At 42.4% G+C, this 23,049-nt stretch overlaps 1 protein-coding gene across 9 annotated transcripts in view; it reads right to left on the bottom strand.

Annotated features, from left to right (window-relative positions):
• LOC126491969 (protocadherin beta-18-like) overlaps window positions 1-23,049 on the bottom strand; it is a 38,187-nt gene that overhangs the window by 7,628 nt on the left and 7,510 nt on the right. Inside the window, exons 1-2 of one of the 9 annotated variants that reach the window (XM_050128030.1) lie at window positions 20,005-21,902; window positions 3,006-3,554 (exon numbers count right to left, since the gene is read on the bottom strand). The exons of 1 other annotated variant lie outside the window; for it this stretch is intronic. In XM_050128030.1, coding sequence (XP_049983987.1) covers window positions 3,006-3,554; window positions 20,005-21,324 — 1,869 coding nt within the window. In that variant the 5' untranslated portion in view covers window positions 21,325-21,902. Of the gene's footprint in view, window positions 1-232; window positions 7,199-10,301; window positions 12,248-12,307; window positions 14,571-19,395; window positions 21,903-23,049 lie in introns of those variants that run through there. 7 more of the 9 variants (XM_050128031.1, XM_050128023.1, XM_050128024.1 and 4 more) reach the window with 7 other exon arrangements.

Genomic DNA, 23,049 nt, shown 5'->3' with positions numbered 1-23,049 from the left:
AGTCTGTAGATCAAGCTGCAAGCGGGATTCGTTATCCTCAGAGACCACCTGGGCTCCTCTAGCAGCCAGCTCTGCAACTCCCAGCCCTAGGTCCTTGAGCAGATCAGCCAAAAACGTGCCGCTGGGTGTTTCCTCCAAAACAAAGTAATGGCGGGGTTCCCAGCCCGCCCCAGCCACTCCCAATAAGAGAAAGATCAACAGAACTTGCCTTTGTCTGTGCTCCTTTCCCATCTTCATCTTTGCTTCGGCACCCAGGGTCCAAGGGCACCCAGAGAGCGGTCGATCTGTCAGTCTATAGCCTGTTCCGAAGCTGGAGACTTAATGGTTTGAGCTCTTCTATGGTCTTTTTTTTTTAGCCAGAGACCTGAAGCATTTTTCCCTTTTCCGCGGTCGTCCTTTTTTAAAACCTTAGCCTGCAGCGCCACCATGCGTTGATTTTGCTTCTCAACAAATCGCTACATGGTTCCATTCTTTTTATGTAGTTTATTTTGGTTGTCAGAAGTTAGAAAATAAATTCAGTCACGAAATTAACGTGATTTTGATTGTGCAGTCCCTCACCAAGCAAAAGGAATTCTTGTTATTAATGTGTCAGATTCTGAAAAATACACGAGTAAACAACCCAGACAAGCTGCCTCCCTACTAGAAACCCTGCAACTGCGCTGGGACACTCTAGGGGAAACCGAGAAATGAAAGAAGACATAGAACTGATAGATCAGTCATCCTGTAAAATTCGTAACATATAGGCATGCAATTTCAAATTCAGCATAAAGTGGGGTCAGTACTTCAGGGCTTCTTTGTAAGTTTATGTCTTCTAGGTAACACAATTGTGGTTTACATTGGTTGATTTTTCATAAAGGAAAAAAATCTACATGTTAGATCCAGTTTATGATACACTCTCTACATATTTCCAGAAACTTAAAATGTTGTAAAACTTTTCACCTAGGGGAAAACTAGATGAAAGCACCTCTCTCCCCATTCTTTCTCCCTGGTGTTCTTCACCACAGGTACCGTAGAGGAATGTGTTTGAATATTTCTTTTGGGTACCCTGTAAGGATGTCAGCATTGTTTGCTTCACTGCTGCATCCCCACATCTAAAATAATCCCTGGGACAGAGAAGATGTTTAATTCATCATAGAACAAAGCACAAAATTGTGTGGATTTTCCTCCCATTGTAGATGCCTCTTGCTTTGTTGGGAACCTAACTCATCTTATAATAAGCTGAATGAACAGGACAGCATCTTCCTACTCTGTATTCTTTCACTTGAAATAGCACAGTGTGTCCAAGCCCTCATTCCCTTAAAGGAAAAACATCGTGGCTTGTCCTAAACTAAAGAGGGTCTTTACTGGCTCTGAACTCAAGAACTTGCCTCAGTTACCACCACTCCTGACTTCAAAATTACCCATTTTGACAAAGATTACACATTCCCTTTTCATGTTTCTGTAATAGTTTACAAAGCTTTTGGATGTGTTATAGTAGCATGCACGCACAATTCAAAGAAAATACAAAATTAACAGGAGTAATTCACCAATCCAGGCAAGAATTTCTCAGCCGGACTAGAAAAATCTATTTAAAGAGCACATCTTAGTTCTCTGTCCCCAGTCCCACCCAACAGTGAGAGCTGACTTGGGGATTACTGCTAAGAATGTCTTCCACGGGACCACCTGTCTGTTTCCTTCCTTTCCTCTCTCAGAGGTGTGACTTCTGCTATGTCCCCAAAAGATGACATCACTTTCTTGTTTCATTCCTAGCAGAAAGACTAACATACATATGGTTTCCAAAGTCATTATGAAAGTAAACAGGACCAGCCTGGCTCAGTTTAGATTAGCAATGCCCATCACGCCATCCAATTGTCTGAACGTAGAGGGACCTGAGTTGTACAAAAGGAAATCAGCTTTGGTCCTATACCTATGCTGAAGAGAGAGATATTTTCAGAAAGCATAAGGTGGGCTAGTCAGATGTCCCGGGAGGGATGTGGCATTTAACAAATTTTGAAATATCTAAAAACATTTTAACAATATTTATATGTATTATATATTGGATGTACATATGAAGACAATAAAAGCCTTGGTACTTCAGAGATATTGTCGTTCCCAATTAATACTGTTGTACAACAAAATCATGCATTTTCAGATACTCTATTTGAGATAAGAAAGCATAATATTGGACAGAAAATACACTGATATCATGACATCCCTATCGCATTTCAAACTTTCGAGAATGTTTCTGGACAACAGTCAATAAAATGAAAGTGAGCATTTTCAAATCAATAGGGACTCATGTTGACAATCTGACAAGTTGAAGAAACACTGACTTGTCAGGAATGAGCCAAGTTCTCTGTCTTCACCAGAAGTGATTTTATAAAACAGACTCACCTGTAACAGTATGTGAGGAGCTAGAAATTCCTTATGAAGATAAACAATGGAAAACAAGAATGTTTAGAAAGAGTGAACATTCATCCGGAACCATCTGCAAAGTCAACGGATTCTTAATTGTATCCAAAACCATTCACAGAAGTAGAGTTCTCTTCCATGAAATTCACAACCTCATGGTTGGGAGACACAGATTTTAGGAATTGAAAATCTTTGGTATCTGACACTCCAGTCAGACACACCTCATACTGGTAGCTCTGGGACAAGGTACCCGCTCCGCTCACGTCCACCAGGTGTCTAGGAAAGTGTCCCACAGGCACAGAGCAACCACCTAGAGAAGCCGCCTGGGCCCTCCTGCACAGCCTTATTCCCACGAACAGCAGCACAGACAAAAGGAAAAGCGAAGACACAGACGCCAAGGCAATGACCAGGTACAGCGTAAGCAAGTCGTCATCGTCTTGCGTGGGGTCTCGCGCCACCTCAGGCAGAGGCAGGTAGGGCTGAGAGAAGCCATCCACCAGCAGCACATGCAGAGTGACACTGGCAGACCCCTGAGGATCGCCATTGTCCTTGACCAGCAGCAGCAGCCTGTGCTTGGGCGCATCGCGCTCACTCAGCAGCCTGGAGGTGCGCACCTCGCCATTGTGAGCCCACACGCTGAACAGTCCAGGCTCCGTGGCCTTCAGCAGCTGGAACGACAACCAGGCGTTCTGGCCCGAGTCACTGTCCACCGCCACCACCTTGGTGACCAGGTAGCCGGGTTCCGCTGCTCTGTGCAGGAGCTCTGTGCAGGGTGCAGAGGCGTTCTGCAGCGGGTAGAGCACGAAGGGCGCATTGTCGTTGGCGTCCAGCACGTGGACCCGCACTAGTGCCTGGCTACTGAGCGCAGGCGAGCCTTGGTCTGTGGCGCCCACGCGGAACTCTAAGGTCTTCAGGGCCTCGTAGTCCAGCGCCCTGAGGACGAACAGCTGCCCATTGTCGGCATTGATGGAGATGAGAGAGGAGAGATCCAGCTGCGGGTCGTGGGTGGGCAGCAGCGAGTAGGTGATGTGGGCATTGGAGCCTGAGTCTGAGTCTGTGGCGCTGATGGTGCCTATGTGCAGGGCGGGGCTGTTGTTCTCCTGGACAAACAAGTTGTAGGAGCTTTGTGTGAAGGCGGGGGCGTTGTCGTTGACGTCAGACACCTGCACTGTTATGGTGTGCTGGGCTGTGAGCCTGGGTGTGCCCATGTCGGTGACTGTGATGGTGATGTTGTACTCAGTTCTGCTCTCTCTGTCCAGTGTATTCTCTGTTACTAGAGTGTAGAAATTTTTGAAAGTAGGTTTCAAGAGAAAAGGAAGGTTGTCTTGAATTGAGCACAGCATTCGGCCATTGTCTCCCGAGTCTTGGTCTCTCACACTGAAAACAGCGACTACCATTTCTGACAGGCAGTTTTCGGGAATGAGGCTCATAAGAGACGTAAAGACTAATTCTGGCGGGTTGTCATTCACGTCTATAACTTGAACAATAATGGCTGATTTTCCGGAGAGACTCCCACCGTCAACAGCTTGAACATTTATTGTATAAGACTGAATTACCTCAAAATCTAGTGGTGCTTTCAAATGGACTTCACCAGAAACTGGATGGATTCTGAATGTTTTCCGTACATCTCCAGAGACATGAGAAAATGAGTAAGATATTTCTCCATTTACCCCTGTGTCCAGATCTGTAGCCGACACCTTGGTCACCAGTGAGTCCACAGGGCTGTTCTCTGGTACTTGAACCTCATACAGCGTTCTTTCAAACTCAGGGGCATTGTCATTGACATCTACCACCAGAACTTGAATCACTGCCGTCGCTGACCTGGGCAGGGAGCCACCATCCAGGGCTGTTAGTATTAAACTAATTGAAGGCTCCTTTTCTCTGTCCAGAGATCCATCCAGTACCAACTCTGGGTATTTTCTTCCCTTACCATTGTCTTTTAACTTAAGGTAGAAATAGGGGTTAGGGTTTATTGTATAATTTTGGACACCATTCATTCCTACATCTAAGTCCTGAGCACTAGCCATCTGGAATGAGCTTCCTGGACTAGCACCTTCTGAGATATTTAGAAATATGAGTTTCTCTAGGAACGTGGGAGTATGGTCATTTATGTCTTCAACCAAAAGCTCAGCCTGAAAAAATTGCAAAGGATTTTCCAATAACACCTGGAAATGCAATATACAGGGTTCACTGGTACCACAGAGTGCCTCCCTGTCCAGCTTTTCATTCAAGAGCAAGTTGCCGGTCTCAGGTTCTAACCGCAAATAAGGCTGATAGTCATCAAATATAACTCTGGCTCCTCGCGCAGCCAGGTCTCCCACACCCATATCTTTCATTACATTGGCTACAAAGGAGCCGGTCTCCATTTCTTCTGCCACAGAATAGCTCCAGGTCTCGGAAAGAGCCAAGGACCCTTCTAGGAAAACAAAATAAAGCAGCACTTGCCTTATATGCTGAACGGCCCTCCTCACTCCTGGCTCCATCATCGCTCAGACAAGATGCTTTTCTGCTGTTCTCTTTCAGCTCAGCCTCTGGCAGCTCAGAGGGCAGTTTTGCTCATCTAAACCTTTGGGAATTTGTAGATGTGCAGTCCTTTCAGGAGGGTCTTGTAAGTGCTCGATCTTTTTAGAATGCCGGCGTGCTGTTTCATCCGGTGCTTTCACTTCCGCTGGTTAAGGGAAAACTGAGCTGCAGTTAGGAAACTGTTTCCCATCTTATCCTGCAGCGCCACCATGTGACTGTGTCAGGATTCGACAAGGCCAAATAAGTTTGAGACAATATACTAATTTATTGAATTTATTGGTTAACAAACCTAAATTATATGTTCTTCTTTATTCCCATTTCCATTTCTGAGTTGTAGCTCTTGTGAGTAACACAATAAATCACTCTCCGATAGAGCTGTGCTGGTGAAATGGTTTGAAATAGAATCCTTGTTTCAAACAGTTCCTGGTCTCTCCTTAAAGACAACTGTAAAACTAAAGATAATTCAAAGGGCTCCCATGTCAATGACTTTACAAAGATGAGCAAGAGATTCTTAGGAAAGTTGAAAATAACAGCCTAGCGATCTCTCCTAGTCATTATTAGATGCTCTCAGAAAAGGCTGGAAGGGTTGTTTATGCACTTGAAGTTGGGTCTGGTATGTGCAAAATTAAATGGTTGTTTGGGGAACTTGGATACTTTGGGTTAGGTAAATGGTACCGTTTCCATAGGAATTCTCACAGGAGACTTTCTTGGCTGCAGTAGAAAGTACATACTCAGTATAGAATAGAGTATGATGTGTCCAGATTCTGACATCAAAAAACTGTGAAACAGGACTTTGCTAATTTGCACATTCAGGGCTTCCAAAGGCATGGTTCCAAGTATTTTATTTATGTATTCTCTGATTTGCTCAGTGACTGTTTATTAGGTATGTACTTGAGCTAGTAATGTGGTAAGTATTAGGGAGTGAATGATAATCAGGCCGAAGCTATTTCAGCTATGCAAAGGGGAGAAAGAAAGAAATGAACACTTAACATGAAGCATAATGTCTGTCTTGATGAGGAAGGCTCGTGCTAATATAAGATCATAGAAGAGGATCAACTAACTACAGTTTGGAGGCGGATAAAAGGCTTTCCTGGGGAAAGTATATTTTAAACTGATACATGAGAAATAAGTGGAAGTAATCTAAACAAAAATTACATTTGGCTGGGCTGGAGGCCTAGCTCAGTGCTAAGAGAGCACATGCGAATCCCTGGATCTTTAGGAATGTAAAAACGTGATACTGCAAATCTAAAATGAAAGGCAGGTTCCAAAGGAACTGAAATAAGATCATGGCAACTGCACAGAACAAGAGGAGTTTGGTAAAAGCTGACACTGGAAAAGCAAGCAAAGACTTTATAAGGCATGTCAGTGGAAATGCAAGAACGTTGAAGTTTTCTGAACAGAAAAGTAATATAATCCAGGTTTTATTTTTTGAAAGATAAATGTATTTCGGAGTTGAGATTAAACTAGGAAGGAATTATATATTAAAAAAACTGGACACAGGTAAGAGCTTGTTGCAATAATAGAGGTAGGAGATGATGGTGGCCTCAACTGAAAATGCAGTAATGCATTTGTACCCACACTATGGGATAATACGGGATGAAGTGATGGACCAGTCATATGGGGAGTGTTCTAGTGAGGAAAACTTACTCCATTCACAAGATTTAAGTATCATATGATGTTAGTGCTGTTAACTGGTGGCGTAAACATAGAAAGAAGATAAGGACGAGGGGTGTGCATGGAGCTGGAAGGGGAACATTTTTCAGTTTAGGGGAAGGGAGAATTTTAACTTAAAACCCATGTTGGACATTAATTTTTTTTTTCACGATTTATCTCTAGAACATGAACTGACTTTTTGGAGTCCGTTCCCTATGGAGGGATTCCTTCCTACCCCTAGATAGGTCCTGCCTCACTGTGATATGGCAGACTTTGTTGACTCCCCATGGAGGCCTTACCCATCCTGAGGGGTGTCTGGGGCTGAGGTGGGGAGAAGGTGGTGGGAGCAGGAGGGGAGGGAGGGAGCACAGGGATTGGTATGTAAAATAAAAAAGTTTTTTTTTTAAAAAAAAATTCTTAAAACGTGAGTCGGAAAAAAAAACAGCAACAACGAAGTTTAAGGTGAGCCGGGCAGTGGTGGCGCACACCTTTAATCCCAGCACTCGGGAGGCAGAGGCAGGTGGGTCTCTGTGAGTTTGAGGCCAGCCTGGTCTAAAAGAGATAGTTCCAGGACAGGCTCTAAAGAACTACAGAGAAACCCTGTCTTGAAAAAATAGTTTAAGGTGAACACAGAACATCCCTATAGCCACACACATGATCTTCCATCATATAAATGAAACTGAGGAAAGAATTGAGCTTCAGTGATGAATTTGGGATTTATTGACATAATTGGTGATTGAAACCCTCCAAGAGAAATAATAAAACACAGCTTAAAAATGCTGTTTGGGGGATGCAGTTCAGTGGTACAGTGCTTCCTTTGCATGCACAAAGGCCTTTTATCTGTCCTTGCACTCATTTCTGGGGAGTCCTCTTTGGGGGGCAAGCAAGAGAGGAGAGACTGTGCAGTCATAGGAGATCACCACTTCTAGAAAGTACTTGTGGTCCGATGTTGATATTCCAGAGTAGAAATGACTGTGGAATCAGGCCTGACGATACACACTCATAATTCCTGCACTCTAGAAGCTGAGACCTGGGAATCACCAATTTAAACCGGGTCTGGACCACACTTTGAGATTTTATCAGGAGAGGAGGAGAGAAAGAATGTGACTATCGGCTAGAAACAAAGACACGCCAAACTTCTAGACCACATCTGTGGCAAGGTGTGGGTCCATAAAGATAAAATCTATACTGTTTCTTCCCTGTGATCTTTATTAATTAAAACTAAAATGATGTCAAGTTTGTTCAGTTTTTTCCTTTGATGACTCTATAAAAAGACAGGATAGAATGGCTTGCTAACTTCTGTCAGCATATTGAAGGTTTCTTATTTTCCATTGCTTCTACTGAGAAACACAGATCAGACTGGACAGTGTAATCATCATGTGTTGAAGTCAAATTTCTATTTCCTGCAGTTTTTTAAAATAAAATTTCTCTTTTTCTTTGGTTTTCTGAAATTCCAGTATGATGTTTATAGACACAAACATCTCTGTAACGTTTCCTTTTAGATTTATGGCAATCTCTTAGATTTGTTTGCTGATGCTTCATTAATTCTAGAAATCCCCAGTCTTTATTTCTTCAGATTCTGCTCTGTTAAAATTTGCTCATCTGTCTTGCTGGGCAGTGGTGGTGCACACCTTTAACTTTATCTGATGGAAGTAGATCTCTGAGTTCAAGGCTAGCCTGGTCTATAGAACAAGTTCCAGGATGACCAGGTCTTCACAGAGAAACTCTGTCAGAGAGAGAGAGAGAGAGAGAGAGAGAGAGAGAGAGAGAGAGAGAGAGAGAGAGAGAGAGAGGAAAAAGAAAACCTCATCTCTCCCTTTGTATGTCTGTTAAAACTTTTACTCTGTCCCGTGTTTACTTTTTCTTTTTTTGTTGAAGTTCTTAAAATGTGTAGCCCAGGCTGACCTCTTACTTGTGCCCGTCCTGTCTCTGCCTCCTTAGACAATCCAGCCAGTGTGTGCCACCGCAGCTGGCATGCCTGCCTGTGTTTTTAATCATCTCCTCTTGTACTTTCATTGTATTAACTTTTTGAGTTACAGAATGTATGATTGTATTTGAATATTTTTTGTGAATAAATATTTTGTTGTGATTTTATTGTCTTATTCTGCTTCAAAATTTGATTTCTGATTAATGTGTTTTACATATGGAAGCTTAATTTTGTTCTTATCAAATATGTCATATTAGTGTTGGTGTGTCTGTCTGCATGTGGACATGTGCACATGTGGAGTGCAGAGGCTGGCAGAAGTCAGAAGAGAGAGTCAGTTTCCTGGGAGCTAGAGTTACAGTTGAGCAGCCAGAGATGGGTGGTGGGCGTGGAATTCCAATTCATAATACCTGAGCCAATCTCTCTAGCACCCATATATCATATTTTACAATTTTTTTGTTAGCCACACATTTTCACGTTTAACTTCTATTTCAGTTAACATGCTTAGTGTATTGTAGATTGCCTAATGATACTAATTTTACATTCTTTTAAGTTATTTCAGCATTGTTTTTTTTCTTCCTGGATCTCATTCTTGGCTTCATGTTTCCTAGGGTATGCAGAACATTAAAAATACCAAGCAATAGGGTGAGCAATCTATGCTTAGGGAATAATTTATTTTCCCTATTTACCTGCATTTGATGTTATCAGTACCTAACATTACTGCTACAGTGATATTTAATTAAACTTAAGGCTAAAAAGTCAAGTTCAAGGCTAAAATTCCACACGAGGGCTGGTGCATTTCCAGTTTGCTCTTATTCACAAATGTTGCTCTTCAGGAACCATACTGACTAATAGGAAGGGCTACTGTCAATGGCTCAGTTTGTTAGAGTTTGGTTTCAGTTGTATAAACCATTGACATGAAGGCTTGAATTTCCCAAGAGTCTACATGGTCCCAGGAAAATATACACTTTGTAATTATCTCTTTCTCTACATTTCAACAATAAATTTGAGCGGATATATGCTAGTGTCTTTTGGGGGAGTTCAAGACAGGCTTCCCTGTGTAGTCCTGGCTGTCCTGGAACTCGTTCTTACCAGGCTGGCCTCACACTCACAGAGATCTGCCTGCCCCTGCCTCCCTAGTGTTGGGATTAAAGGTGTGCACCACCACTGTCCAGGGTATATACAAGTGTCTTAATAGCTAGTTGTTTCCTGTGAGTGCAGACGCTAACATAATGTTAGCCATATAGCCACACTACATAGTAGCTATTTGCAGCTCCTCCACTAAACTGTACATCTACAGATTTGAGACCTTATTATTTAAAATATAATCAGGCATTTATCAATTATAAACACAGATTTATTCTTCATGGCTATCTGAGGGAGACCACAAAGTATTAATAATATTTTAAAGTTACTTTTTTTGTGCATGCCAAAAATTGATCTTTGGGCATCCAAAGTGCTCAGTGTGCACACATACCCATATTTACTCTTTTCACTAGGAGCTGAGAGTGAAGCCAAGGTTTTGTACCCACCTGCTGGGCCCACACAACTAGACATTGTACTTCACAGTTCATTCTTTAAGATCATTGGGAGTCCTTTAGACATAGAGTCTCAGTCTGTAGCTGAGGCTGGTATTGAAGGCACCGCAGAGCCTGGTTGTTCTGCCATGTCACGTCCATAGCATGCCATAAGTCCTGCCAACTTACGACAGCCTCCTACCCCAGAGCCTCAAGTGTGAGGATTCCAACCCCAATTCTCCATTCTGCTTCTTTGTAATTTTTGAGAAAGTGTCTCATGGAGCTCAGGCTGGCTTCACACTCCAGGCTCTTACGTCCTTCAATTATAGACATATGCCGGTATATCAGGTTCAGTTTCCTTCTTTCTTTATTTTTTAAGGAAAATTCTTACTGTGTAGCTTAAAACAATCTTGAATTGATTATTCTCCACCCCAGTTGTCTGAGAGCTGGGATTACAGATTTGTTCTTCCCTATTAGGCTTATATTACTTCTATTAATGGTTAGGAAAAGTAAATCTAAGTCATTTTAACAGTTTAAAACCTTAATTTCAGGTGACGGAAAGATAGCTCAGCAGTTAAGAGGACTGATTGCGCTTAAAGAGGACCCAAATTCAGTCCTCAGGACCAATTTGGAAGTTTACAACTGTCTATAATTCCAGTTGCAGGGGATCTGACACCCTCACAGAGACAAACATACATGCAGGCAAAACACCAATTCACACAAAATAAAAAATAAATTACATTAAAATATTTAATTCCCAGGAAGTTTTTTTCTTTAATTTATTTATTGTGTATACAGTGTTCTGCCTGCATGTATGCCTGCAGGCCAGAAGAGGGCACCAGATCTTATTATGAATGGTTGTGAGCCACCATGTGGTTGCTGGGAATTGAACTCAGGACCTCTGAGCCACCTCTCCAGTCCTCCTAGGAAGTGTTTATACTGTTTTCTTCTGGTAAAAGACTACTTTACTTAGAATAAAATTATGAACTTATTATCTGCTTTAGCAATAAATGATAAAGAGTGCCATACATTTTAACCAAGCAAACGTTGTATTTAAAAACAAGCAACAGCAGTATCAAGGCCTAGATTATTTTGAGAATTAGAAGTAATTATTAGAAAATAGATAAAGAAAAATTACTTGAACAATCAGTACTTAACGCAGGGCACATGGACAGAAATCAGTTCATAAAAACATGAGAACACAAAGTCCTCCATGACTGGATACAGAGAGGCAGCATTTAAAAAAATCTTTTATGATAAAGTAATCTGACAAAGAATACTAATAACAATATAATTGCTACCCAGATGCAGCAGCATTTAATATCCCTGCTTGCTGGATTTTATTGTATATTGGAATAACTCCCTTATGTGGTGGCATTTGCCCCTTTTTAGTTCCCTCCTCCACTTCCTCCCTCGCTTTCTTTTGTTGCAGATCCACCCAGAACTGCCTGCCTTGGACCCCACCAGGCACAGTAACCACCAGCTCAACACATTTACTCTCAATACTTTAGTCAGCATTTCCATTTCTGTGTCTTGCATAACAAACAGTAGAACCGTTAACATAAAACTCCGACAAAATAAACCAAGAGTGAAGATTGTTTCTATACATCCTAAACCCCATAACGATTTTTAAAGCAACTGTGAGAGATACATGTGAAATGAAAATGCATGCAACATCAATAAAACCCTAAAATCCATTGCAGATTAAGAAAAAGAATCACCTGCAATTTGACAATGAAGTTAAAATGTTCAGAGTTTAAAGGAGATTTTATTGGATATTAAATCCAAGACTATTCCGAAAGTTCTCCTTTTCCTGCATATTAGAACCAGCATCGTGGAGTTGAAGACTGGGGATGGCTGGCTTCAGGAATTTGAACTCATTAGTCCCAGTACCTCCCGTCAGACATACCTCATACTGGTAGCTCTGGGACAGAGTCCCCGTGCCGCTGATGTCCACCAGATGGCCAGGAAAGTGTCCCTCAGGCATAGAGTAGTCACCCAGAGTGGACGCCCTGGCCCTCCTGCACATCCTCACCCCCACGAACAGAAGCACAGACAAGAGAAAGAGTGAAGACACCGACGCCAAGGCGATAACCAGGTACAACGTGAGTGCATCCTCGTCCTGGGTGGAGTCGCGCGCCACCTCTGGCAGAGGCAGGTAGGGCTGAGAGAAGCCATCCACCAGCAGCACATGCAGAGTGACACTGGCAGACCGCGGAGGATCGCCATTGTCCTTGACCTGCAGCAGCAGCCTGTGCTTGGGTGCATCGCGCTCACTCAGCAGCCTGGAGGTGCGCACCTCGCCATTGTGAGCCCACACGCTGAACAGCCCTGGCTCCGTGGCCTTGAGCAGCTGGAACGACATCCAGGCTTTCTGGCCAGAGTCGCGGTCCACAGCCACCACCTTGGTGACCAGGTATCCTGGCTCCGCCGCCCTGGGTAGCAGCTCTGTGAAGGGCGCAGAAGCATTCTGCAGTGGGTAGAGAACGAAGGGTGCATTGTCGTTGGCATCCAGCACCTGCACGTGCACCAAGGCCTGACTGCTGAGCGCGGGCGAGCCTTGGTCTGTGGCGCTCACTCGGAACTCTAAGGTCTTCAGGGCCTCGTAGTCCAGGGCCCTGAGCGCGAACAGCTGCCCATTGTCGGCGTTGATGGAGATGAGCGAGGCGAGATCCAGCTGCGGGTCGTGGGTGGGCAGCAGCGAGTAGGTGATGTGGGCATTGGAGCCTGAGTCTGAGTCTGTGGCGCTGATGGTGCCTATGTGCAGGGCGGGACTGTTGTTCTCTTGGACAAACAGGGTGTAGGAGCTTTGTGTGAAGGCGGGGGCTTTGTCGTTGATTTCAGATACCTTTACTGTTATGGTGTGTTGGGTTGTGAGCCTGGGTGTGCCCATGTCGGTGACTGTGATGGTGATGTTGTACTCAGATCTGCTCTCTCTGTCCAGTGCTTTTTCAGAAAGGAGAGTGAAAAAGTTCTTGAAGGTGGGTTTCAGGATAAATGGAAGGTCGTCCTGAATAGAGCAAAGGATCCTTCCATTGTCCCCTGAATCTTGATCTCGGACACTGAAAAGAGCGACCAGGGTTTCTGAAGCATTCTCTGGAACTGTCTTTGTAATTGATGATATGGTCACTTCCGGTGCGTTGTCGTTTATATCCAATACTTTAACTAAAAGAGTGCATTTTGCTGAAAGACCTCCACCATCTGTTGCTTGGATATTTACAGAGTAGGATTGTATTACTTCAAAATCCAGTAATGATCTCAAGTTGACTTCTGCAGATGTTGGGTTGATTTTAAAGGTTTTTCGAATGCCTTCTGATGCATGCAAAAATGAATATGATATTTTTCCATAATTTCCTATATCTAAATCTGTAGCAGTGATAGCAATAATACTGGAACCAATGGGCGTGTCCTCTGGGACCTGCACCTCATAGAAACTCTGAGCAAACTCAGGAGTGTTGTCATTGATGTCCATAACCTTTATGAGAACCGATGTTGTCCCAGACCTGGGTGGAGACCCACCATCCAGGGCTGTAAGTGTCAGTCTAAGCTCAGATTCCTCCTCATGATCTAAAGCTCTGTCTAGAACCAGCTCCGGATACATTCTTCCATCACCGCTGTCGTGAATTTTAACATAGAAATGAGAATTGGGGCTAATGGTGTAGTCCTGGAGACCGTTGCTTCCTACGTCCAGATCTTGTGCGTTCTCAATTAAAAACGTGGCTCCGATCGTTGCACTTTCTGGTATTTTAATAGATATTTCCTTGTCCAGGAATGTGGGGGAGTGATCATTTATATCCCTGACATGCAGCTCAGCTCGATAAAACTGTAAAGGGTTTTCCAGTACCACCTGAAAAGGCAGCACGCAGGGCTGGGAGGAGCCACACAGCTCTTCCCGGTCCAGTCTCTCACTCACCAGCATATCTCCTGTCAGCAAATTAAGGTGCAAACGCTTTTTATTATCATCTGACACTACTCTGGCCTCCCTGGAGGACAGCTCCGCTACTCCCAGCCCTAGATCCTTTGCTAGGTTAGCCACAAAAGTGCCAATTTCTGTTTCCTCTGTTACAGAATAGTGCAAAGATTCAGTACTTGCCCTAGACAATCCCAGCAAAACAAAGAAAACCAAGACTTGCCTTTTCTGTAGAATCATCATCCTTCTGGTTCCCATAGTTCCTTCAGGCAATCTCTTTTGTTGCAAAAATTAAATTTGGTCCCAATTTTGATAGAGGAATTTCCGATTTTTCTATTGAAAATCCCTTGGCAGCTCTGTCAGTAAAGCTCCTGTAATACCTCCCTTCTCAGCGGATTGGCTGTTCCCTGGTCCTCTGAATAGTGGAGCCCACAGGGCTATGCACTGTTTCATCTTATCCTATAGCGCCACCAAGTGTCTCTGTGAAGTTTTTCATTTAACATTTATCTCCTAAAATTTTGTGAATATATCTATGTAGATTATTTAAAAGCAAATTTCACACAGACTATGTTTATATTTAAATATTCATTAACTATTTCTAATTAGCAAGGTCTTTTACAAACATAATTACAGTATCGTTATCATAATCGATGAATTTAGGCATAATTTTTGGTTATAACTTATAACTCAGTCTGTTTGGCCTCTTCCAATTTTCTACAAAATTTCTCTTGTTGTTGGCTTGTTTGGATTATAATTGAAACAAAGTCCATATTCTCCATGAAATCATTAGTTCTTAGAATGTTTAATTAAAAAAGACCCACTAAAGTGCCTCAAATAAGTAAATAATAATTATTTCAAGGCAATCCTTTAGTGGTTACAAATATTTACCTCCTTTCTGGTAAATATTTGTTGGTGTGAGTCCATAATATAATTGGTAACGCCACTACATTTTACACACACACACACACACACACACACTTATGAATCTGGAAAAATATAGAGAATACTACTTTTGTTAGTAATTAACTTAGTTTACGTCATGGGAGTATTAGACTTCTTAATTTTACACTTAAAATAGCAGGGTGTATGTAGTGGTGCATGCCATTAATCCCAGTACTTCAGAGGCAGGGTCAAGGGGATCTGTAAGAGTTTGAGGTTAGTCTGGTCTACATAGTGAGCTCCATGCCAGGGAAAGCTATGTAGGGAGACACTGTCTGAACACACACACACACACACACACACACACACACACGTGAAAATATAATGCACATAAGATGATCTGTTTTTTTTTGTAGAACTTGAAGGCTAGAAGAATTGACAAGCTAATAACTAAGATATAACAACTCATAGGTAAAGAATAGTGGAAGCATCTAGAAAAAACAAGTAACTATGACCTAGGAGATGGATACTGTTTAGGAACATAGATTCTGGATCCAAGATGTCAACATTAGATTCCTGGTACTGTCACTACCTACAGACCTGTACAAACTGTGTACCTTTGTTTCCCTACATATTAAAAATAGGATGCTGATAAGCATTACCTCCTAGGATCATTACCATAGAAACTAATGAGTTGGCATTTTAAAGAAACCACAAAGAACTAACTTAATGTTAAGAGGATAATTAAAATATAGCGAGGTCACTCAGTAGTGGTGTGAGTGTGGGGTAGCTTATTAAGACTCTGGTTCAATCTCTCACTCTAAAGCAGTAAGATTGTAAAAATAAAATAAATCACAACATAACCTCAAACATTTTGTTTGTATGGAGTATGTAAGACTTTCCTTTTTTATTAGGCATTGGGTATTATAAGTAATCCAGGGATAATTTAAAGTATATAAGTTGGTGTGTGTAGGTCATAGACAAGGGCTACTCTTATTGGAAAACAATAGGCATTTGTAAATTTTGTTANATCCAGGGATAATTTAAAGTATATAAGTTGGTGTGTGTAGGTCATAGACAAGGGCTACTCTTATTGGAAAACAATAGGCATTTGTAAATTTTGTTATGCACAGAACACTAGAACCTATGTTCACTTACAGAAAAAAAGGAAAATAAGTAACTTCTTCAAAACAAAAAATATCTAGATTCAAAAATAATTCTCTGAAAGGCAAACAGAATTTCAAGGAAGTTAGGAAGAGTAGAACATGCTCTCAAGTCAAGAAAAAAATAAGCATTAAAATTGTCTATTGTATTTACGGTAGAATTTGTGGATTACCCTGATAGGTGTCTATTAAAATACACTACTCTTTTACATGCCCTCAGTTGTATGGTAAGGTGGCTTGGATGGGAATGCCTGCCGAGGACTCTTACGTTGAACACTTCGTCTCCAGCTGGTAAAGACTGGACAATAGCTAAAGAGCTGGGGCCTGGATGACCATGGTTTTGATTAAATAGTACACTGGACCAGGAAATGGAGGCCAGATTGCCAGTTAAAAAGATGGTAGCAGTCCTTATAAGTTTAAATGCCCTAATAACACAAGTCCTTTACTTCCAGTACTTCTTGTCAATCAGAAATTAACCTGTTAATTGGCTTATATTGTTGAGATTTTTCAAGAAAATTCATTTTTAGAGGTTGTATTTTTTTACAGGTATTTCTAATCAACTTTCCTCCATTGGCTATGGGAAAAGTTTCTTGATTACTTATAATTTATAGGAGTCATCTATTACAAAATTGACCGGTATGGCTTGATTTGAATGTACCGTGTTAAATTTAACTATAACAGAAATATTTGAAGATTGAGAAAAAAATTGGCTTTAGCAAAACATTTTAGAAGATTGATTGGTTACTCCTGTACAAGCATGAGGGCTCCAGAAAGTTTGGTAACTCTCCACTAGAGTGAGGAAACACAAAATTCCACCCAGGAATATGGAGATATTGATGCTTATGTATCTGGAAAAGCTTGACAAAAGGTTGGTACCTAGACCACCTGTTGTGTCTGTAGGGTTTTTTGCCTTGGCAGTTTGAATTTCTCTTCACAATTTCATCATCATGGATAAGAAAAGATCCAGCTTGCTTGGAATCCTAGGTTTCTAGAGCCGTTCTCTATTCTTCATCTTGGTTGAAATAGAGACACCATGTATCACACCATTTAAGGTTTACAGTTTGTATTTTCAGAATTGTGCAGCTCTTACAATTATTTCTAATTTTAAATGCTTCATTTCCCCCACATTCTGTCAGCACTCATTATAGTCTTGTCTGGCTTTTTCCTTATAGCCACTCTGGCACCCATGAAGTAACTATTTTCAATATTTTTACTTATGTAATATGTGTATCTGGTCTGGCATGCTATAGTGTTTTAAGTGATCCTCCAACTCTTCTCCACTCAGTGCCATAATGGCAGGAGGTAATCTTAACACTTGATTTGACTTACTGCTCTTCAGCGAGTTCTCGCTATAAAGGAGCTTTCATTAAAAGGCGAGAGAGCACACGTCAACTTCTACTTCCCAAAGTAGGAACTTAAATTTAACTAGCCTGTATCCACATTTTGACTGCATGCGAAGATTACAGAGTTCAATGGACTGATGATGAAATGCCTAGCTTCCCAAAAGGATAAACACTGGGTTGTCTTAGATTTTGGAGGGATTTTAATGAACTAAAATTAGTTAACTAATTACAGTGTTAAATATCTTCACGAGGGAGTTGACTCTAGTCTATGGGACTGGAAGCGTCATTACTTAGTTCTTCCCCCATTCTTACCGTCATGCCTTACTATCTTTCTCTTCCATGATGACCCATTTTCTCACTGCATTTTCCTCCTTCTATACATACAGACTACTTTAGGCTTTTTAGAAAACTTCATCTCCCAACTTTTACATTTTTTCCTGTAGTGTTATCCGACCATTAATGGCAAGAACATTACAGGCTGGTCCTTCTCAACACAAGATAAAACTCCCTTCTGTGTTGGTTTAATTTAATTTTTTTTAAAATTAGAACCTAAATAGTAATCTCTTGAAACTACACATATATGACACTTTTATACATCCAAAAAAAAGTGGTCACCAAACTTTTGGCTGATACTCAGTAGAGTTTGGGACCTACTTGGTGTCTTGTGACCGTATCAGAAAGTTTAAGCGATAGAATAATATGGGAAATTTCAAACTCACAAATAGACTAAGTACTGAGCACAAAATATTTCATCCTTCTAGGTTTGAATGTTGGAAAACACACACATCATAACTTTACATGTGAATCAGCACATGCCTGTTTATTTCAGGGAGAAAATAATTAAAATTATATATTATCTCACAAGCTTGTTTTCTCCTATCTAAACTACTGTTTGGGTGCCTGTACACCTGACTTACATTCTGACCTTGAGACATTAGTAAAATGAAGGGCTCATATTCCAGGATTCTCTAAGTGGCCACAGTATTCATGTGCCTCCCCAGTCACCTTCCAGAACGCATACAGCAGAGTTATTAAGAAATCATCACTGTCCCTGCTTGTTTATTCTGTGCTCTCATTTATCTGGGAACCTATCACTGAGCCATCCCCAGACCCACTCTGGGCTCCTTTTCAATGGGCCTAATGGTTGGATCACATTATAGATTTTCCAATGTATCAATATATTGAACAGTAACAAACCTTCAAACATAACATCTAAACTAGAATGGTTTTAAAATAAACTTACTGGAAAATAGTATCCACAATAATAAGCCTCAAGAAAAAGCACAAAAAGAGAGTGAAGGAAAGTTAACACCTGAAGGTTCCAACCACTTCTGAAGAGGTCTGTTTATTTCATCAAAGCAAAGCGGAGGTGAAAGTGCAGCTGGGAAAGACAGATGGGGTGGTTTTGTGGGGTTTAAGGAACTAAGTTCTTTCACCAGTTAGGATATCCTACAGAACAGGCCACAGTTTAAACATGACCATCTTATTACAAGCACGGATATAAGATGAAGAGAGGGAGGGACATAACTAAATGCAAACACTAGGAGATTTGAAGAGCATGCAAACTGGGAGAAATACATATTGTTTTGAGATAGTTATAAAATGAAATATAGCATCAGCTGCTGTCACTAAATAACCCCAAACTATTGCGTAAAGTAGGACTTTCCTCCATGTCTTTCCTGGGGAACTGGAGTGGTAGATTGGGAGAAACTGGCTTCAGGAATTTGAACTCATTTGTGCCAGTGCCTCCCATTAGACATACCTCATACTGGTAGCTCTGTGACAAGGTCCCCGCCCCATTGATATCCACCAGGTGGCCAGGAAAGTGTCCATCAGGCACAGAACAGCCACCCAGAGAGGACGCCCTGGCCCTCCTGCACAGCCTCACCCCCACGAACAGCAGCACAGACAAGAGGAAGACCGAAGACACAGACGCTAAGGCAATGACCAGGTACAACGTGAGTGCGTCCTCATCTTGGGCGGGATTGCGCACCACCTCCGGTAGAGACAGGAAGGGCTGAGAGAAGCCATCCACCAGGAGCACATGCAGAGTGACACTGGCAGACCGCGGAGGATCGCCATTGTCTTTGACCAGCAGCAGCAGCCTGTGCTTGGGCGCATCGCGCTCACTCAGCAGCCTGGAGGTGCGCACCTCGCCATTGTGAGCCCACACGCTGAACAGTCCGGGTTCCGTGGCCTCGAGCAGCTGGAACGACAGCCAGGCATTCTGGCCAGAGTCGCGGTCCACAGCCACCACCTTGGTGACCAGGTAGCCTGGCTCTGCCGCCCTGGGCAGCAGCTCTGTGAAGGGCGCAGAGGCGTTCTGCAGCGGGTAGAGCACGAAGGGCGCATTGTCGTTGGCATCCAGCACCAGCACGCGCACCAGCGCCTGGCTGCTGAGCGCGGGCGAGCCTTGGTCTGTGGCGCCCACGCGAAACTCAAAGGTCTTCAGAGCCTCGTAGTCCAGGGCCCTGAGGGCGAACAGCTGCCCATTGTCGGCATTGATGGAGATGAGCGAGGAGAGATCCAGCTGCGGGTCGTGGGTGGGCAGCAGTGAGTAGGTGATGTGGGCATTGGAGCCCGAGTCTGAGTCGGTGGCGCTGATGGTGCCTATGTGCAGGGCGGGGCTGTTGTTCTCTTGGACAAACAGGGTGTAGGAGCTTTGATTGAAGGCGGGGGCGTTGTCGTTGACATCAGACACCTGCACTGTTATGGTGTGCTGGGTTGTGAGCCTGGGTGTGCCCATGTCGCTGACTGTGATGGTGATGTTGTACTCAGATCTGCTCTCTCTGTCCAGCGCTCCCTCCGTTTCTAAGTGATAGTAATTTTCAATTGACGACTTTAGCACAAAGGGGAGGTCCTCTGGAATAGAACAGACCATTCTGCTGTTCTCTCCTGAGTCCTTGTCTTGGATACTAAAAACCATAACTAATGTCTCTGGGGTGTTTTCTGGGATTGGACTGGTAAATGATGACAAAGAAATTTCCGGAGAATTATCATTCACATCCATCACCTGAATTCTTACTGTAGATTTCCCAGAAAGTCCTCCTCGATCCGTAGCTTTAATGATTATTGAGTAGGATTCAGTTGTTTCAAAGTCCAAATAGCCTATTAAGCTTATTTCTCCAGAGTTTTTATTGATTGCAAATGTCTTTTGAATATCCTCTGATGCATGAGAAAAGGCATAGGATACTTCACCATTAATTCCCGAGTCTAGGTCCCAAGCCGATGCAGTGATAACCAGTGAGCCAAGGATGCTATCCTCTGGAATCTTCACTTCATAGAACATATGCTCAAACTCGGGGGAGTTGTCATTAGTATCTATGACTTCCACTCGAACCAAGGCAGTCCCAGACCTGGGCGGAGTCCCACCATCCAAAGCAGTGAGGATGAGGCTGAGCTCCGGCTGCTCCTCATAATCCAGTGCCTTGTCCAAAACTAACTCTGGGTATTTCCTGCCATCAGGATTAACTCTCACCTTAACGTGGAAATGAGAGCTCTGACTTATCACATAGTTTTTCACAGCATTGGTTCCTACATCTAAATCTGTCGCACTTTCCAGTAGGAACACAGCACCAACCGGGCTATTCTCTGGGATTTCTAGGACCATTTCCTTTTCCAGGAATATGGGGGAATTGTCATTGATATCCCTTACCTGCAGCTCAGCTTGCAAAATCTGTAAGGGATTTTTCATTAACACCTGGAAAGGCAGCACGCAGGGCTCGGTGGAGCCGCACAGCTCCTCTCTGTCTATCGGTTCGCTCAGGAGCAAATCGCCTGTATTTATGTTCAGTTGCAAAGGCAGTCTGTTATCCTTAGAGACCACTTGAGCCCCCCGTGAAGACAGCTCACCCACCTCGAGCCCCAGGTCTTTTACCAAATTGCCTACCAAGGCCCCACTCAGGGACTCCTCCACCACTGAAAGTCTCCCAGGCTCAGCGTGTGCTTGAGACATTCCCAGCAAAACAAAGAGAAGCAGGACTTGCCTTGTCTGCAGATGTCTTCCTCCTCCGTTCCCCATAGCTCCTTTCCGGCAGGCTTCTGAAAGAATCACTTCTGCTCCACCACACAGTTCTGTAAGATGCGCCCCTCGATCTGTCCACAGAATCCTTAGAATCCGAAGGATAAACGGTTTCTAGGTAGCACCTTCACGACTTGCTCTTTCTTCCCAGTTTTCCGTGCTCAGTGGGGCTGAGGGTCCTGAGCATTTAATGTAATTTTTTTCTGTAACATTATCCTGCAGCGCCACCATGTGTCTTCTCAGGTTTTCACAGTTAGATGAATGCTACTTAAATTCCATTTACATCTAATGTCCCCCAGAGACAAATATTTATTGTGTATGTGGTTACTAGTAAGTATATTTTTCATCAGTGTTCTCTGTAATTTATGATGATGTTACTATTTGTTTTAAAGCACGTGTTAAGTATATCAGGAATATAACATTGTTAAGTTTAACTCATCCCGTCCCACTAGGCCTTCCTTAGTTGGAAGGGAAAAGCAAAAGTGTCCATGAGAAGTGTTAGAGGTAATCTTGGATTATGAAACTGGATTAGCCAGAAGAGGGTACTCATTAAGAAACATATTGTTTAAGCTCATAGTTTTGTTTCATTTTCTTGCAAGTGACAAAAATTCAGTAAGTGGTTCACAAATGTGGTGTTTTATGTAAAGTATACTCTTACTCCTAACACTGATCTCCTTCGGGTTCCCAAATATTCTGCTGACAAAGGAGTTCAGGGGCAAAAAAAATGCTTTCCTAAAGAGAGTGAAAATTTGACATCGGATGACACCAAATAATGCCATGCTCTGGCTAACGAAGCACTCACTACGCAGTTACTCATATACAGCATCATAGGGAGAGCTTTTAGTCACAGAGCTTGAATACTTACCCTTTTATTGTTTAGCCCCAAAGAGTATCATCTCTGAAACTAGGGAGTGTCCCTAACTGAAGTAATGCTTGCTGCTAAAGGAGGAAAGTGTTGGGAACAGATGCTAGACGTTCATCAGCGATGTCCACTGTTGAAAGTTGCAAAAGTACCCAGCAATGGATGAAATAGTTGTAGTTGAGAAATACTGTTTGAATTTTAAGAATTTAAGTTATATATATATATATAACTTAACTTCTAATATATATATATATATATATATATATATATATACATATATCAGAAAAAGAAAATGAACCAACACAAAAGATAGAAACTGAAAGGTAGGTGTGCCGGTGATGTGCAGTTATTCTTCTGCCTTTATTATACCCATCAAGTGGACAGGGAAGTCGCAGTTTTGAGAACTCACAAAACTAATGTGCACACGTGAGTTTAAAGACAGAAAACAGATGGGAGAAGCTTACTACAAAGATCCAGGAAATGGCTAAAAGTCCATCACTGGAGTTAGGGCAAATGGCAGGTTTGTCTCTCATAACACCATTCACATTCTAGATTTAGAAAAACTGGAAGTTTAAAGTTAATCATGAGACGAACAAGTTATTATTTGAAGGTGTATATACAGTAGTGTTGAATTCTCTGTTCGCTGTGTCTACAGAGATAACAAAGTCACTCAAGGTAAAGAATGGATACTTGATTCAGAGAGATCGGCAAATTTTCTCTAGTCTTTGGCACATAAGTACTGCTGAACAAAAGTATGAAATTAAACTAAAGGAAAGGAGAACTTGAGAGTTTTGAGTGGTGAGATTTCAAGTCTCCTCTGAAGCGATGCTCTCAGACTGTGGAAAACAAGGTCTATTGCAGAC

The sequence above is a fragment of the Alexandromys fortis genome, unplaced genomic scaffold (genome assembly GCF_014885135.2).
Source record: "Alexandromys fortis isolate MF-2015 unplaced genomic scaffold, M_Fortis_MF-2015_v1.1 scaffold_283, whole genome shotgun sequence".
NCBI classification, from domain to species: Eukaryota; Metazoa; Chordata; class Mammalia; order Rodentia; family Cricetidae; genus Alexandromys; species Alexandromys fortis.
Note: the sequence above shows the minus strand (reverse complement) of the source record. Positions and strands in the feature narration are given on the sequence as shown.